The 16,655-nt window shown below is 37.1% G+C and overlaps 1 protein-coding gene across 3 annotated transcripts in view; it reads right to left on the bottom strand.

Moving 5' to 3' along the window:
* LOC132050256 (uncharacterized) overlaps positions 1-16,655 on the bottom strand; it is a 56,608-nt gene that overhangs the window by 36,313 nt on the left and 3,640 nt on the right. For 2 of the 3 annotated variants that reach the window (XM_059441421.1, XM_059441423.1), the window contains exons 5-13: positions 14,054-14,184; positions 10,790-10,927; positions 10,554-10,711; positions 6,492-6,660; positions 6,295-6,393; positions 6,097-6,183; positions 5,957-6,016; positions 5,714-5,871; positions 5,410-5,611 (exon numbers count right to left, since the gene is read on the bottom strand). In XM_059441421.1, coding sequence (XP_059297404.1) covers positions 5,410-5,611; positions 5,714-5,871; positions 5,957-6,016; positions 6,097-6,183; positions 6,295-6,393; positions 6,492-6,660; positions 10,554-10,711; positions 10,790-10,927; positions 14,054-14,184 — 1,202 coding nt within the window. The remainder of the gene's footprint in view (positions 1-5,409; positions 5,612-5,713; positions 5,872-5,956; positions 6,017-6,096; positions 6,184-6,294; positions 6,394-6,491; positions 6,661-10,553; positions 10,712-10,789; positions 10,928-14,053; positions 14,185-16,655) is intronic. The other variant, XM_059441422.1, reaches the window with a different exon arrangement.

Here is a 16,655-nt window from a genome sequence, read left to right as displayed (position 1 = left end):
CAATGAAAGATCATTATGAACTATTTAAAATGGCCTGTAAAATGGTCAGCAAAAGATAAAAAATGGGAATGTTAACAAAGTGAAGTATATCAGGTCTTATAATGTAAGCAGCAAAATATGCTAAAATTTAAGTATTTCATATTCCTCCAATGATTTTACCTTTTTTTTGCGGGGGAGGGTTGAATAAAATCTATAGAATAACTAGGTAAACTTTAAAGCCCTAATTTGGCATGCTAGGTAATCCAGAATGAACCAACATGATGACCGACTAATCTTCAAATAAAAGATTTTTCCTTGGTGTATTCCTATAGATTGTGTTACTTAATCAACGTGATTGTAGGAAACTTTATTTTCCTTTTCCTAGAGTAACTATAGGAATAGCATAAGGCAATCAATTAAAATTCACTTGTATAAATACTCTTTCTCATTGGATGTAAAGACATATGAAGTACGAAAGAAGCCTTCTCTACTTCTCAAATTCAACATTGTATCAGAGCAGGACTCATCCCAATTCTCGTTTTACGATATCGGGTCCCCATATTAAATTGTCCATGCTTCAAATATCCGGCCATGTGCGCGAGGAGAGGGTTTGAAGAGTCCCGCATTGGTGATTTAAGGGTTGTGTGGTCTCCTTAATATGGCTTGGGCAATCACCTATTAAGCTAGATTTTGGGTTGAATTAGGCCCAATGTCCATTTTTACGTGGTATCAATCATTGCTGCCTTTTTTAGGAGAGTTTCTCCTTCTACGGCACTAGGGTTCCCTAGGTTGAGTTTCTTCCCTTTTCTCTTAACTCTTCTGGCTAGGAGGCTTTTGCAAAGAGGCAGATCTGATTTCTTCAATTTATCCAACTTTTCTTCTATCAGGACAGGTGTGACAACAATTTCCTTCTAAAGTTCTAGCAAATTCTATTTTCTAAAACTGTGGGACAGAAAGGCAGTGGACAATAATTCTCTTTCACAAATCAGTGTTGTGAAACTAGATGGGGCTGATATGTATCTTGCTTGGTCAAGGTCTTGTTTGCTCAATATTAAATATAGAAAATTGCTGGTTGTATTAACGGAGAGAAGAAACAACCAACTACATGTAACAATGGTCTATGGTATTCTGAATTCACTTGTTATAACATGACTTTTGAATACTATGCATCCCCGAATCTGTAAGCAATATTTATTGCTTTGAGCCTGCTGAAAATATCTAAAATTCAACCAAGCACACTTACACTCGCAAGGGTACTGATGCCCAGATCTTTGAGGTTCAAAATAGAAGTCATGCCACTAAGCAAGGTGAGTTGACTGTCACTGATTATTATTCCGAGTAAAGTTGGTTATTGCAGGAGATTGATTATTTTTAGGATCTTCAAGTGAATTGTACCAATGATGCAATTCTTTTTAACTAACTGGTTAAAAAGAAAAGGGTGTTTGATTTTCTAGCCAGTTTGAACCAAGAGTATGATCAGATCAGGGTTCATGTTCTTGGCAAAATTCCTTTTTCTCTTGAGGACGTGTACTCCTATGTTCAACAGGAAGAGAGTCGACGAGGTGTCATGCTGTATCAGGCTCCAATTGAAATGATTGGGTTAATTGTCTTCTCAAGAACAATCAAAGGCGATCACTTCTGTAAGCACTTCCACTGTGATTATTGTGGAAAGACAAGGCATACAAAAGAGACATGCTGGAAACTACATACCGACCAACTAGAGGCCATGCTGGAAAGCATGTAGGTCCATCAAAGAGTCTGATAATATTGCACAATGTGGAAAAATAGAAGGATACGGCTTCAGGAGAAACTGTCTTCAAATGAAATTCAGTATCTTCAACAAGTCTTGACCAAACTAGACTCACCTTTTGTTGCCACATCTAATAATGTGCAATCAGATACTGCCTTTACTGCTCATCTTAATTCTTGAATTGTTGATTCTAGTATGAATAGACACATGACAAGCTCCTCCAAAGGTTTACAAAACTACTCTCGTAGTCCCAAAGGGAATTATGTCAGAATAGTCAATCGCTCTCTAACCCCCGTCTCTAGAACAAGTTATGTTGTTTGTACAATATATAATATAGTGTCATCCATTCATGTAACTGAGTTTCTTGTTAACCTGTTATTCGTTAGCTCTATCACCAAAGAACTAAGTTGTAGTATCGAGTTCTTCCCTGATCATTGTATTTTTCAGGATCTTCAAACAAGGAAGAGGATTGGCAGGGTAAATTGCATGATGACTTATACATGTTTGACGGGACTCGAGAATTAGGTCAAGCATTTTTTTAGTAAACAAGAATGTCAACCAGAGGTAGTTGCGGCACCCATCCTTTTTTGTTTTACAAAAATTATATCCTAGTTGTGTTTTTTCCAAAAATGAGTTTGACTCTTTGTTTTGTGATGCTTGTGAATATGCCAAGCATACTAGAAATTCTTAACCTTTGAGTGATAATAAAGTACTACTCTTCGTTTATTCATTCGGATGTATGGGGTACTACTCAAATTGTTTCTTTGACTAAAAAACGATGGTTTGTTACCTTTATTAACTGGCTGCACTAGCATGACTTGGGTGTATCTGTTGAAAGCCCAAAGTGAAGTTTTCTCCTGCTTTCAGCCATTTCATAAGATGATTTACACTCACTTTGAGGCTAAGCTAAAAGTCTTACGAACTAACAATGACACAGAATACATGGATAAAAACATTGGTGCTTATCTAGAGTTTCAAACTAATAGTCCCTACACTAGTGCGCAAAATGGGGTTGTTGAAAGGAAAAAGACGCATTTGTTAGAAGTGGCAAAATCTCTTATATTTACCATGAATCTACCAAAAACCCACTGGGGTATGCCATTCAAGCTGTTGCCCATCTTATCAATAGAATGTCACTACCCACTGGGGTATGCCATTCTAGCTATTGCCCATCTTATCAATAGAATGTCACTACCCACTGGGGTATGCCATTCTAGCTGTTGCCCATCTTATCAATAGAATGTCACTTAAAGCCCTCAATTTTTTCAAAGTCAGTCCTCTAGAGGCTTTAAAGAGTTGAGAATAAATATATTGTTCCTCCGAAGAAGTTTGGGTCTCTGCTTAGTTCACACTAGGAATTCTAGGAAACTTGATCCTAGAGCCCTTAGGCATGTCTTTATTGGGTAGTCTCCTATACAAAAAGGGTACGAATATTGTCATCCTCCCTGCCGGAGATCCATCGTCAGCATAGATGTTGCCTTTCGAGCGTCTAAGCCCTATTTCGATATTACACCATTACGTCTTCGGGGGAGAGCAATAAGGTGGAAGAGATGATTCTCCAAGGTTCCACTGTTGAGACCACTAACACGGGGAAAAGTGAAGTTGGAGAAAGAATTCAGGGGAGGCTGTTGGGCATTTGGATAGACCTAATTTGATAACTTACTCAAAGAGGAATAGAGCAACAGAAGCCATTGTAAAATCTGCCGAAGTTGAATCCTCTTCTGCTGGTGAGTTATCCACATTTTCCAATGAGTTATATTTGCCTATCGACATAGAAAAAGAGTCAGATCTTGTACCAAACATCTTTTATCTGATTTTGTCTCTAACAATTCACCATCTCCCTCCTATAGAGCCTTTGCCTTGTCGATTTCTTCTGTGCATATTCCCTGGAATTGGAGGGAAGCTTTTGCAGATCTAAATGGACGCAAGCTATGTCTGAAGAATCACCCTGTCAAAAACTGAAACCTGAGAACTAGTCATTCACCTCCAAACAAAAAGTTAATGGGCTGCGAATGGGACTTCATTGTGAAACATAAAGCTGATGTCGTGATTGAGGGATTCAAAGCAAGATTGGTGGCTAAGGAATTCACTCAAACAACAGTCAAGGTGGGAAATGCTTCATATACAAGGTTCTGGCAAGACGCTTAGATAGAATATGCTCCACTAATGACTCAATATTGTGATCTTATGACTTTCAATTTAAATGGCTGCTTTGGTCTTGGATTGATGCACTGGAAACAACTGTGTCTTGAACTTTATAGATTGTTTTGATTGTGAAATCCATTTGTTTTAGATGATTTTGAGAAGGTGGTCTTGGAAGAAGAGGTACCAGATACTTCTATATGGACTAGGCAGATAGATAGAGTGCTCTATGAAAGCTCTTGCTAGAAGATCCTTAACAGTGATGGAGACAAAACATGCTGGCCTTAGAAGCAATTATGGAAGTCAAAAGCTCCCAACAACGTCAATTTTTTTATGTGGATAGCCTCGCATAATGCCTGCCTTACCTAAGGCAACCTACAGAGGAGAGGGTGTCAATCTGTAGCATATGATTCATGTCCAATAGTGTGGAGGAAAGTGGCAGCCATCTTTTTTGACAATGCACAGTACGAAGATAATCTGGTCACTGTATTTTCAACTTTTCAGGGTCTATTTTGCCATGCCGTGTTTAGTAAATGATCTTCTGGCTAGCAGGGGGTTAGGGAATGCGTAAATCAGTGAGGAAATGTGGAATATTGTGCCAGCATGTTGTTTTGGATAATATGGAAGGAAAAGAGTGCAAGATGCTTTGAAGGAAACATAGTGGCTATACAGAAGATTAGGTACACTTTTTTATGGTTTTTGGCTTTTTGATATTACCTACAGGATGTTAACGATGGAAATAATATGCTTGACTTATAGACTCACTACAGGAGTAGATTTTTGTATAGGTGGAATCTTCTCTCTTTTGCTTTGTACAGAATGGTTCCAAATTTGCATTTCCCTGGCATTAACTTAGTGCCAGATTTCTGATTTAATACAATTAGGGGTCGACCGGGTCGTTTGGTTCGTGGACTAAGTTATCCCGGGATCATAGTCCTGGGATTATAATCCTTGGACTAATTTATCCCACCTGAGAGATGGGATAAAATAACACCAAGTTTGATGGGATAAGGTGGGATATCCAGGATTAAGTTTGGGACTAAATGTATACTTTGTTTGGTTGAAGGTATAAATTTATACCTTTAACCAAACAAAGTATAAATTTAATCACAAACTTGATCCTGGGATCCCACCTTATTCCATGAACCAAACGACCCCTTAGTACTTTACCAGTTCAAAAAAAAGAACCAACACTTCCTATTCTATTCATTCTGGAATTTGAATACAAAACCGTATTGAAGGGGCAAAAAAAAAAAAAGCAGTCCGATATAAACATCCAATAATGCTCTAAACAGTGACGCTTGGCTATGTCCGCAATAGAATTTTGCGAAACCAAAGTCACCAAGTGAATTTTATCAAAGAAAGGTATCAACTAAGAAACTAACAGCAAGATATGCAGGAAAATGAAGATGCATGCAGCATAACTAGCTCCTGTAAAGTACAACATTCGAAAGGGATAGCTAGTGGCAGAAAGAATTTAACAGTTAAGGAAGCTAACAGCATAATAGTGAAATGGAACAAACACCAGTTATAGTTACCTCCCATCTAACTAGAGCAATATTCCTATCAATCATTTTTAACAGATGACCACGGGTTCCACTAGGAATGACCAGACCCTCAATACCGGGAAGGTGTAACGGTTGGGCCACCATAACAGTCTGAGAAGCATCATCCACTACGGAACAGCTACTGATGTCAACCGGAGATGACAATCCAGTGGACTTGTCAAGAAAGTTAAATCTGTTCAAGACACATATCAACATTATTTCTCATAACACATTCTACAAGCCACATACATGAAAGGATCCTTCATGATTCCTCGAGAAATACTAAGTTACTTACACACATTCCGCAGGCCACGCTCCTTCACAAAGTGCGGACAACAACTGTAAAAGTTCAGCACTTCTAAATGGGAATTCACCCTCCAGGTTGCAAAGAAGACACCTGATAGGACCATCAACAAAACTTTCCCTATCCCAAAACTGAGTACATAAGGACTCCTGCACCATATACGGCAATTGTCTCCATGAATTAATGAAAAATAATATGATTTTGAAGGCTCAAATACACAACAATCATCCTAACCTCTCCTTGATAAATGTTGCAAAGAATATCCAAGATCAATTTCAGGTTACCATCCCCCAACTGCAAAACAGAAAAGGCATGATAATAGAGAAGATATGTGTTTTCCTTAAAAAACAAAAAATCCTTTGAAATTAAATAACCTGGAGATTGATCTCATAAGATGCAATAAATGCTGATAAAAATGTCCGCAAAACGCTTCTAAAACCAGCAATAGGACCCTGAAAATACTAATAAATATCAAAGGAAAGATGAAATGATATAATGCACCACCTGAATATGAAAGGTAAGCTAAAATATAATTTGCATATATATAATGAAAAAACGAGCTATTCACTCACATCAAAATCCTTCAGTCTATCATTTTCAATAATTTCAAGAAAAGAACTCAAAGATCCAGCTTCAAAAGCTTGACGAACATAACCAATATGATCAATCTCCTGAAACAGCATTAAGACAACCAAGACAATGTCAAAACTTCACAGCTTCCTGAGAAAGCACAAGCAAGTCAATTACGCAAATAAGAAGCGCAACGGACCATCAGTATATTGTTTTCTCCTTTTTCTGGAAGAGATGAGATTAGGCAGAGAAACACTGCCCATGCCAAAATCAATGGTCCTGATTCTTTATTTTCAAAAACATCAAAAGCAGACACAATAGCATCAATTTCTTGCACCTCCGACAATGAAAAAGTAACATAGCCCTGCCTGGATTTAAAAAAAAAAAAAAAAAAAAAGGTAGCCATTAAGTCAATAAGGAAATAGGACAAACATACCTAAGCAACAACAAAGGAAAATCTTAAGATAAGTTGAAGAACCTATAAGAACATGAGAAAACAAGACAGAGGGCTTGTTTAAAGCTACCCAGCATCATTTGATCTTTCTCCAATGGGGTCAAGTATCCAGCAGAAAAAGCCATAGAATTGCCCTCCATGATTTAAAGGATATATCACACAATTTGCAACATGACTAAGAGAAAAGCTCTTTATACTCTACAGGAGTTGCACTAGAATACAGTTCATTCGAGACCATGATTGTGAATTTGTGATAATGATACATCAGTGCATACGATGTGTCAAAAGAGTCTTGTGGCCTAATTGATTTCCACTATGAAAAGTTGCTTTACCAATTAGCAGAAGTGCCAATAATGACAAAATCTGATTTTTGTGTGCAGCCAGTGTTATTAAATATAGTTAATGCTAAACAAATATAAAAAGAATATCTTGAACATAAGGAGCGGCATAAACAAAAAACATAATAATCTTTAACTGCTCCACAGACATACCACCAAAGTTGAGGCAAGTCATGATATGAAGCAATGATACTAATTGAATTTGGCTAATCTAATCCTGGCAGTAGAATTAAGTGCCCTCATACGAAGCAATAAGCCTACCTAATTGACTGCTAATCTAATCTTGGCCAAAGAATTTCATTACAGGATGTTGTGTACCTCCACAATAGTTAACCAAATTTAATTGCTCAATAGGTGATTATTCAATTGTTGTTTATTAACATATATACATATATATATATATATATATATATATATATATATAAACACTAAATATTTGTCAAGAAAAACATATAAAGACATTACTCAACGTTCCTTAGCACATAACCCAGAATAAAGTCTGAACATCTAAATAATGTTAAAAATGCAAATATTTCCTTTTAAGTACGACGACTAAGAGGGGAAAAAAGGAATATTTAGGAAGAAGTCTCTGAAGGATGTCTGGACAGAGCACCTCCTACTTCTCTCTACAATCTAGGAAAAGAGAGACTATGTCATCCAAGGATGTTCTAGCTTGACTGGTTCTGGAAATTGCAGTTACCTGTCGGAAACTGAAATGTCTGCAAGGAACCATGTTTCAGACTTTCATAAGAGCACATCTAGAGGAGGAAGAAACTCTTGAATACTTGTTTGGTTGGGAGCTTTGTAAAGTGGGTTGGCTTTCCAGAAGCAATTGGAAATTGGGCTGCATAAGTGTGGGGGTTAAACACTGGATGAAGGTGTCCACCTTAAGTGACACGTGATTCCTATTCAGATTTTCAAGTGAAGAACAAGCAACTCAAGTTCTAAGTAGATGTCAGTATTGGATGGAGGGACATTCTCGGAAGCTGGAAAAGTGGTCTAAAGTACCTGGGTTTGTTGACCCCATGATCGCAAGCAACTTTATGACCATAAAATTTGGTCGATGTACCAGTGAATATGTGGTGTTAAGAGTTTTCAAACAAGTTGTAGATTTATGTGGGGAATTTGTGGACGCCATTTTTAGTGTGCATGATTTAACAAGTGTGAGGATCATGGTAAGACGAGGGGGTTTTCGATGTCTGTGGTGGTTGACAATGGGAAGTGGGTCATAAGATGGGGGTCTTCCTGAAGTGTGGCACTGAGGTTTTCGTTTTAAAGAGAGACAGAATTTATGAAAGAGGAGAAGGGGAAGAAGAGTAGAGGGGAAAGAAGAGAGGAAATAGGCCGGAATCCATGGCCTTTAAGCTAGAAACGGCTAAAAGGTGGGAGAGATCGACGGTACGTGCTGAAAAGCAGAGGCGTATCTAGCCTACAAGGTGGGGGTTCAACTGAACCCCAAACTTTCGACACGGAGCCTAAATTTATGTGTAAAAAATTACTAAAATTGTAATAAATAGTAGATATGAACCCCTAACTTTAAAAATATAATGGGTTCAATGCTAAAAATCTTAAGATTGAACCCATAAAATTTAAATCCTGGATCCGCCTCTGCTGAAAAGGCCAAGAGAAGGGTTTTCAAATAAGTGGCGAAAAGACAAATACTACCCCAAACTTAGGACCCGTTTGGCCATGAGAAATTTTCACTTTTTTCCAGAAATTTTTCACTTTATTTGAAAATCAACGTTTGGCCATGAGAATTCCAAATATAACTTGAAGTTGTATTTGGAATTTGGAAAACACCAAAAAACCCGTTTTCACTTCTTTTTTTTCACTTTTTCACTTTCAGTACATTCAAACAACCAAATATTCTTTGCAAAAACGATAACCAAACACAACTCCATCTGCAACTCCAACTCCAACTTCAAAGTTTTCAAATAAAGTGAAAAATATTTGGTTTTCATGGCCAAAGGCCTACTTAAAGAATTGTGGTTCACCAAAGAAGGGATCAGACCAGCCTCAAAACGTAACATTGCAGAGTTTTATGCCAAAAGGAGATGACAAACAAACAAACTCGAAGAACGCAAGTTAGGAATGCTCTTCCAGGCTCCTCTGATGGATATCAACTCCCAACTATTCCTTGAAGGTTAGATGTTTAGCAAACCTTTTTAGTTGGTCAAAACACTTCCGTGTAACTACTTGTGACCAATTTTTGGATTATGTTAGCTCCCTACACATAGGTTAATTGTAATGGATCTAGTCAAAGTCTATTTTGTAAGCTTAAAAGCTATATCCTTGTATCTTTTTGCGTCTTCTTAATGTCATTTAATGAATCTACTTACTTCATAAAAAAATTAAAACAAGTAGGGAATGTTGTTTGGGATCTTCGATTTAGAAGGAACCCTAAGGATTGGAAATTAGAAAATTTTCAGAATTTCCCTAAAACGCTCTACAAACAAAACCCAGTCTTTAGAGAGTCGGGATTCTTAGAGATGAGAGTTAAGGAAAGGTGGTCGTTTCTTAGTAAAGTATTATTATCGGAAACAGCCTCTCCACCTTCACAACGTAGGGGTAAGGCTGCGTACGCACCACCCTCCCCAGACCCCACTTGTAGGACTGCAATGAGTATCTTTGTTGTTGTTAAGTTGCTTGCTAGAGATGAATTAGTCTTCCCACACTTTCCAGTTTGGGTGCCCAGGGCGCCAAGAAAGTTGTGCTTTTTTTGTATGATTGGCAACTAGATAAGCTATTCTGATTACTGAAAACTTGAGGAAAAAGAGGATCACCTATGTTAGTTGGTGTTTCATGTTCAAAAATGTGGCAAAGGATATGGACCACCTTTTATTCATAGTCAAATAGCATCACAAGTATAATGGGAGATTTTGAGATGTTTGGGTTAGTGTGTACCATGCGGGTAGGAGAAGGATCCTCTATTCAGCTGCGCATTTAGATGATGGGAAGAGAAGACATAGAGCATAGGATATTGCTTTGTCGGCTTTACTGTGGGTAGTATGTATAATTGTATAGAGAGAAACATGAGAACTTTGGAAAGAAGTAAGCTTGATTTTGTACATTTCTTTAAAATGTTTTGCTGCACCCATGAGGTTCCAATTTGTATTGAAGGATGGGTGTCTTTTGTAGAGAACTAAGTATTTTTGCATGTTATCTGTTTATGTATATTTCTTGTATATGAAAGTTTTTTTCCCCATTGTTAATGAATTTATTCCTTACTTGACAGGCTTGATTTTGTACATTTCTTTAAAATGTTTTGCTGCACCCATGAGGTTCCAATTTGTATTGAAGGATGGGTGTCTTTTGTAGAAAAATAAGTATTTTTGCATGTCATCTGTTTGTGTATATTTCTTGTATATGGAGGTTTTTTCCCCATTGTTAATGAATTTATTCCTTACTTGACCAAAAAAACAAGTACAACAACTAATGGTAAGCACGGAGCTAACGAACTGTTGACAACCTGAAAGGAATTTCATCATGAACCATCTGCAAAAGATTTTCCAAATCCAAAGTTTCTATGAGTATAAGCAGCAGCTGCAGTTTGGCATGATAAATAGAGGAAACCGCTTCAGCTGATACAGCCAACTTCCCAAAATTATAAGAATTTGAAACGAATCCCTGAAATAGAATGTGCTAGAATCAGTAAATATGTAAGTCTAAGAGATAATCACTGCAACTAAAGCTTTAATGAAGTACCTCATAAAGCGAGCAGAATTTTTTCCACAGTTCACCAGTGCAGGGGCAGAACTCGTAAAATATGAGGAAAAGAACATCCAATATAAGATTGTCTTCAGTTACTATTTCCTCAGCCCACAAAGTATAAAGGTCCACATCCTATTTTGCATGACAAGGCAGGTAGTCAAATCTATGAAATGATTAACAAGAATGGATTTCACTAAAACAGAAAATGAAGAAGAAAGTACGATCTAGAACACTGATAAATAGAATTTAGACAATGATTGGGTCTATCTGAAATACTGAAGCCTTGTTGCCAAGCTAATTCAGCCATTCATGTAATAAAAACAGAGAACCACAAATTTATCTAATGCAACCAATAAATTTCTAACTAAAGAAAGAAAAGAGTAACTTATGCGGGAGTCAAGGTATAGAACTGTTTTGACGTGGCTTCCAATTTGACTTGATACGCATGTTTCCCTTGATGTCCTTGGAGCTACAAGTTCATAATCTCCAACTTAACTTTGTGTTAAAATATTAGAAAGTCATAGAAGTCCAGATCTCACATTTGCTTCCAAGTTTCTTCAATCCTCATCGCTTACTCGTTGCCTCATAAGTAGTTTCTATAAGATACTCTCTAAAGAATTGGCGGATAGACTTAAAACTGTGTTTCCCAATCTTACCAACTCCACTCAAATGGCATTTCTCACATTACAGATGGTGGCTTGATTACTAATGAATGCTTGAATTCAAGGATGAAGTCAGGGAAGTCTGGAATAATTTGCAAATTGGACATTGGAAAAGTGTTCATTCATATAAATTGGGAATTTTTGTTGAATTTGTTGAGTCAACTGGGCTTCGGTAGAAAATGGATTAATTGGATGAGATTCTGCTTATCAACAGTATAATTCTCAGGTCTTAGTAAGGGTACACACAGAGAGGGCTCCGACAAGAAGATCCTCTTTCTCTTTTTCTTCCTGTTGTAGTCATGGAGGGGCTGAGCATGATGACATATAATGCAGCTCAGGCCAACTGGATCTCTGGTTTTCATGCAGATTGTAGGGGTACATGGAATCTTCAAAAAAATCACATTTTATATGCTGATGATACTTTGATTATGCATGATGCAGAACAACATCATATTATGATTTTGAGGATGATTCTATCTTTATTTGAAGCCATCTCGTGACTGCATATAAATTTTTCAAAGAATTCTTTGTTTCCCGTTAACAACGTGCCAAACATCAGCCAACTAGCCAACATTTTGTTGTGCAACATCGGTTCCCTTCCTACAAAGTATTCGGGCTTAACTTTGAGGGATAAATATAAATCATTATCTATTTGGAACAAGGTTCTTGAAGACGGAGAAGAAGTTGGCAAACTGCAAGAAACAAATACCCATCTCTGGGCGATAGAATTACTCTGATTAACAGTGTTATTAGCACACTTCCTACTTATACAATGTCTCTTTTTCAGGCACCATCCTCCTTGAAGAGCATGGACAAATTGAAGAGACTCTCTGGAAAGGTATCAAACAAGCTCACTCCTCCTCACTTGTTAATGAAAGACGGTTATTAAAGATAAAAGAACAGGGGGTTTGAGAATCACGAATTTGAGGAGCCATAACGAAAGCTTATTACTGAAATGTCACAGTGGAGATTCAACAAGGAGGAACATGCACTTTGGAGGAGAATCGCGGTGCAAAAATTCTCTCTTGATAAGAGGATGTTGGAACAAATTTGAGACAAATATGGGTTTCATTCTTGGAAATGGTAGGAAAATAGGTTCTGGGAAGATGCATGGATGGGTCACACTCCTCTTAAAGATGAAATTGCTGATATCTTCCCTTTTTTTTTTTTTTTTTCAGCACAATGAGATAATTGCTGGATTTTATTCAACGGAAGGCTGGAATCTCTATCTTGTAAGGAACGTAAATGACTGGGAAGTGGGAAGATTATGTCTTTTGTTTCAGTTGCTTAGCAACATACTTTGGAAGATATTAAAATAGATTCTACCATATGGATGGGCCATCCCAAAGGTCCTTTTACAGTCACAAGTTGCTACAGTTGTTGGAATCAAGCAACGACAAGGTTTTATGGCCTTTGAAAAAGAACTGGTTTAGCAGGGCTCCTTTGAAGGTCTCCTGCTTCTCTTGGATTGTGGTTAGGGAAGCTTGTCTCACTCATTCCAATCTCCAAAAGAGGGGATTTCAGCTCTATAGTAGATGCACAATGTGTGAAGAACAGTCTGAAGATATTGGCCACCTCTTCTTGCATTGTAGAGTTACTAGTCTGTTGGCAATATTCGGCATGTCTTGGACCATGCCAAAATGCATTTTTGAGCTACTGCAATGCTGGAACAAAGAGGGTTGTGAAAGAAATCATGAAAGAAATGGAATACCATTTCTCAAGCCATTTGATGGACTGTATGGCTCGAAAGAAATAGCAGAATTTTTTAAAGCAACAGAAGAAACGTATATAGCCTTAAACAAAGGTGCAACCTGGTTATTGTAGATGCTGAAGATGCAATCCTAGATACAGTAGAGGATTTGCATAATCTGTAATTGCGTTTTGTGATGCTGGCTTACTGTAAGTACTGATAAAATCTTTGATTTCTTCTTCTTCTTCTTTTTTTCATGTTTTGCATCGTGATCCAACAGTACACGCTTTCTTTCTTTTTTCTTTTTCTCTTTGAAAGGTAAAAAATGTATTCCTTTCTAATACACGAGTATTCAAATTATTATCTTATTAGAAGAAGAAAATGATTATGAAAATTGGGAAATTGTGCAGAGTAAGTCACCTTTGAAGGTGAAGTTTCACTCTCGTTATTTCTTCTCTGATAGAGCACTCTTATTTTCTTGTTTTCCTTTATTTGGTGTGGATAGAAGGCCAAGAAACCACTCTTAGGGGCTCATACAACAATATATCTCTATCCTCAGGTTTGAAACCCCCTGCCTACGACAGCAGGGGATTTGCTTTCTGGGTCGAGTTCGTCGCACATGGCTTGCCTAGTGCGGGTTATCTCTCCTGTGTGGTTTGCGGACTATTACACAGGAGGGGGGTTTACCCTGTGCGCACCCAAAGGGTAGAGGCTGCGGGTTCCCTGGTCATAAAAAAATATATATCTATCCTTAAGTTCTTAAAGTAGCCAGTTCAGACACTCATCAAATTATCCAATCCCTTAAAGTCCATGCATGCACAAACTTGCCGGCATTTTTTATCACCACATCCTGAGTTGAGGTTAGACAACCTCAATTCTGAACACCGAATACACAACATAGTTTACCATGTTCTCAGGGAAGTTGGATGATAGATTCTCCTGCAGGACAGAAAACAATTTCCTGTCTAGTCCATCAGAAATCAATTTCTGTGCCTCATCTACAATAGACGCATCTTGAGATCTTGTCGCGATATATACTGCATTAGGAGGCAAATAAGATAAGAAATACATGCATTTATAATGCATAACAAGTATGGTGGAGACGTTGTAGAAACTAAACGTAATAAAAGAAAATAGACATAACTTTCAAATATGTTTATATGTTGTACCTCAGAAGTTGAGACAAGCATCTAAAAGAGTTAGAAAAGACCAAGACTGAGGGGAAAATCGAACAGATCATTGATTAGGACTTTCAGCTCTGTTGGCGTTAAAACTTTGAAGATATCAAACTATGACAACAGTCTCAAAAGAAGATTAATTTAACTGTGAGTTCAAAGAGAGATTTTCAATTCATTTGCCAAACAAAAAAACAACAATTTCATTAGGTAAAAGTAACGATCAATTCTTGAACTTAATCTCGAAGAAAGCTGTTTTTTCCTTTTGAAGAAACACTTCAATTGAAATCCCAAATAAGCTGATGAAGTACTTTCTTTTCTAATTTAACTTAAAACTGCAAATTAAGGGAGAAGGTGACAAGAAGATATCAGTCTCTCCTGAAATCAGGCCTAATATCCATGCTAACACACAAGTACTTAGGTCTTCTTAGATGCCCGCCATGTTGCTGAGTGTTCATTTTCCTCAACAGCAAAATATTTTCCCACTAACAAAGACAAGAAGGGGATACTGCAGAACTCAATGTCCAAATTTTAAGACAATACTCAAGAATCAAAGCATTTCTTGTTGCACCAATTCTACAAGTATAACTAAACGTTATGGAAGAAATTATTTACTCAAATTTAATTGAAACCTTTCAAAGATGGGTTCACATATTTTACACTTCTCACTCGGAAAGTGTAATTGACAGGTGACACCAGTGTCATCAAAAGCGAAAAGCGCAAAAAAGTTCTAAGGTCAGCTGGGGTTTTAAGCGCAAAGTGTAAATAAAGCGTGGGCTTTAATGAAAAAAGGCGCAATGGTGCAAACTACAAATCTATATATCTTTAGTCCAAGACTAATAATAATAAGCATGAATAACAGTCATATGGACAAAGGAATTGTAAAAATATTACGATAAAGTGAAATATGAATTATCTAATGTCAACCCTTCAAGAGAGGCTCATTGGCAAGGAAAAGTATGTCTTAGAGCCTTGATGATGACACTGAAGCGCACATAAAGCGAGGCGAAGCGCTCAACATGGTTTGAGCCTAGCTACAGGGCTTAAGCGCGCTTTAAGCGCGCCTTTGACAACACTGGTTGACACTTAAGTGTACTAAAAAGGTGGCATGAAAGAGTGCACAATAAAATCAAGGAAAAGCTAAGCAGCGTCCTTAAAGGTCAATTTGTGGGCGTACTTAAGCTTGAATTTAGGTTCATCGCAGGTTGGGCCGCTTCCCTCACTCCCTCACTTTAACAGCGCTTAAATACAGGCACCAAAGCACTTAGGTGTTCTTTTTTTTTTTTTGAAACTGGTAATGTTAGCACTAAGGTGCATTTACCATCCAGGTTTTGTCTTGAAGACAAAAGAGGTCAGTACAAACAATAAATGCAGGTAACAAAATGATATGTTAAGTGTTCACCAAACGTTATTCCTTTTTTATTAAAAAAAAAACAGAAAAGAGTTCCGCAAAAACATTATTAACTAATATGTTAGTAAATGAAATAAGCAATTACAATTTTAGCATACGAAAGACCTACAATCTCTTGTAATCAATGCAAAGTTAGCGAATCATAGCGCACGATGGAAGAAAAAGTTTATATAGGCGATACCAATTAATTGGGAATATTTTTTGTCATGTTAATATGTTCACTTTAGGTCCTATGCTTTCTAGAAGTCTTTTAGAGACTAGAGATTCTTATGCAAGTAAAAATGTAGAGAACATCTAGCACTTTTATTTTTATTTTGTAATATTTCGGACTGAGATGATATAAATAGGGAACATGGTCCGTAAAGATTCATATAAAGGACCTCAACTTGTTTGGGATTGAGGCATAGTTGTTGTTGTTGCTGTTGTAAACTAGTTGATAACTATGAATTAAGAATTTAAAACTACATAGAGTTACCTAGTACCTGTTGTTGTGGGAGGTGGCAGGTATTCCGTGGAATTAGTCGAGGTGCGCACAAGCTGGCCCGGACACCACGATTATCAAAAACAAAAAAAGAATTTAAAATAATTAAAACTACATCGTTGCATCCGAACCAAAATCATAAAATGATTTTTGAACTTGAACATGATTTTTACTTCACATATTTCACTTAATTGGCTTGATCAAAAGATACGTATACTTCACTTAACTATACTTTTTGATCTTTTTTTTAATTTTCAATATAATCAAATATCATATCATTAATATCAAACCAACCAGGTGTCATAAACTTTTGCAGCAATGTAAGTGGTTATATTTTTTTAATATATTTGTGATAATAATTATTTCGGCAAAGGGTCAAAAATGCCCTTAACATATTAGAAATGGCTCAAAATGCCCACCTTCCACCTACTGGATCAAAAA

Source organism: Lycium ferocissimum, chromosome 3, assembly GCF_029784015.1.
Source record: "Lycium ferocissimum isolate CSIRO_LF1 chromosome 3, AGI_CSIRO_Lferr_CH_V1, whole genome shotgun sequence".
NCBI lineage: Eukaryota > Viridiplantae > Streptophyta > Magnoliopsida > Solanales > Solanaceae > Lycium > Lycium ferocissimum.
Note: the sequence above shows the minus strand (reverse complement) of the source record. Positions and strands in the feature narration are given on the sequence as shown.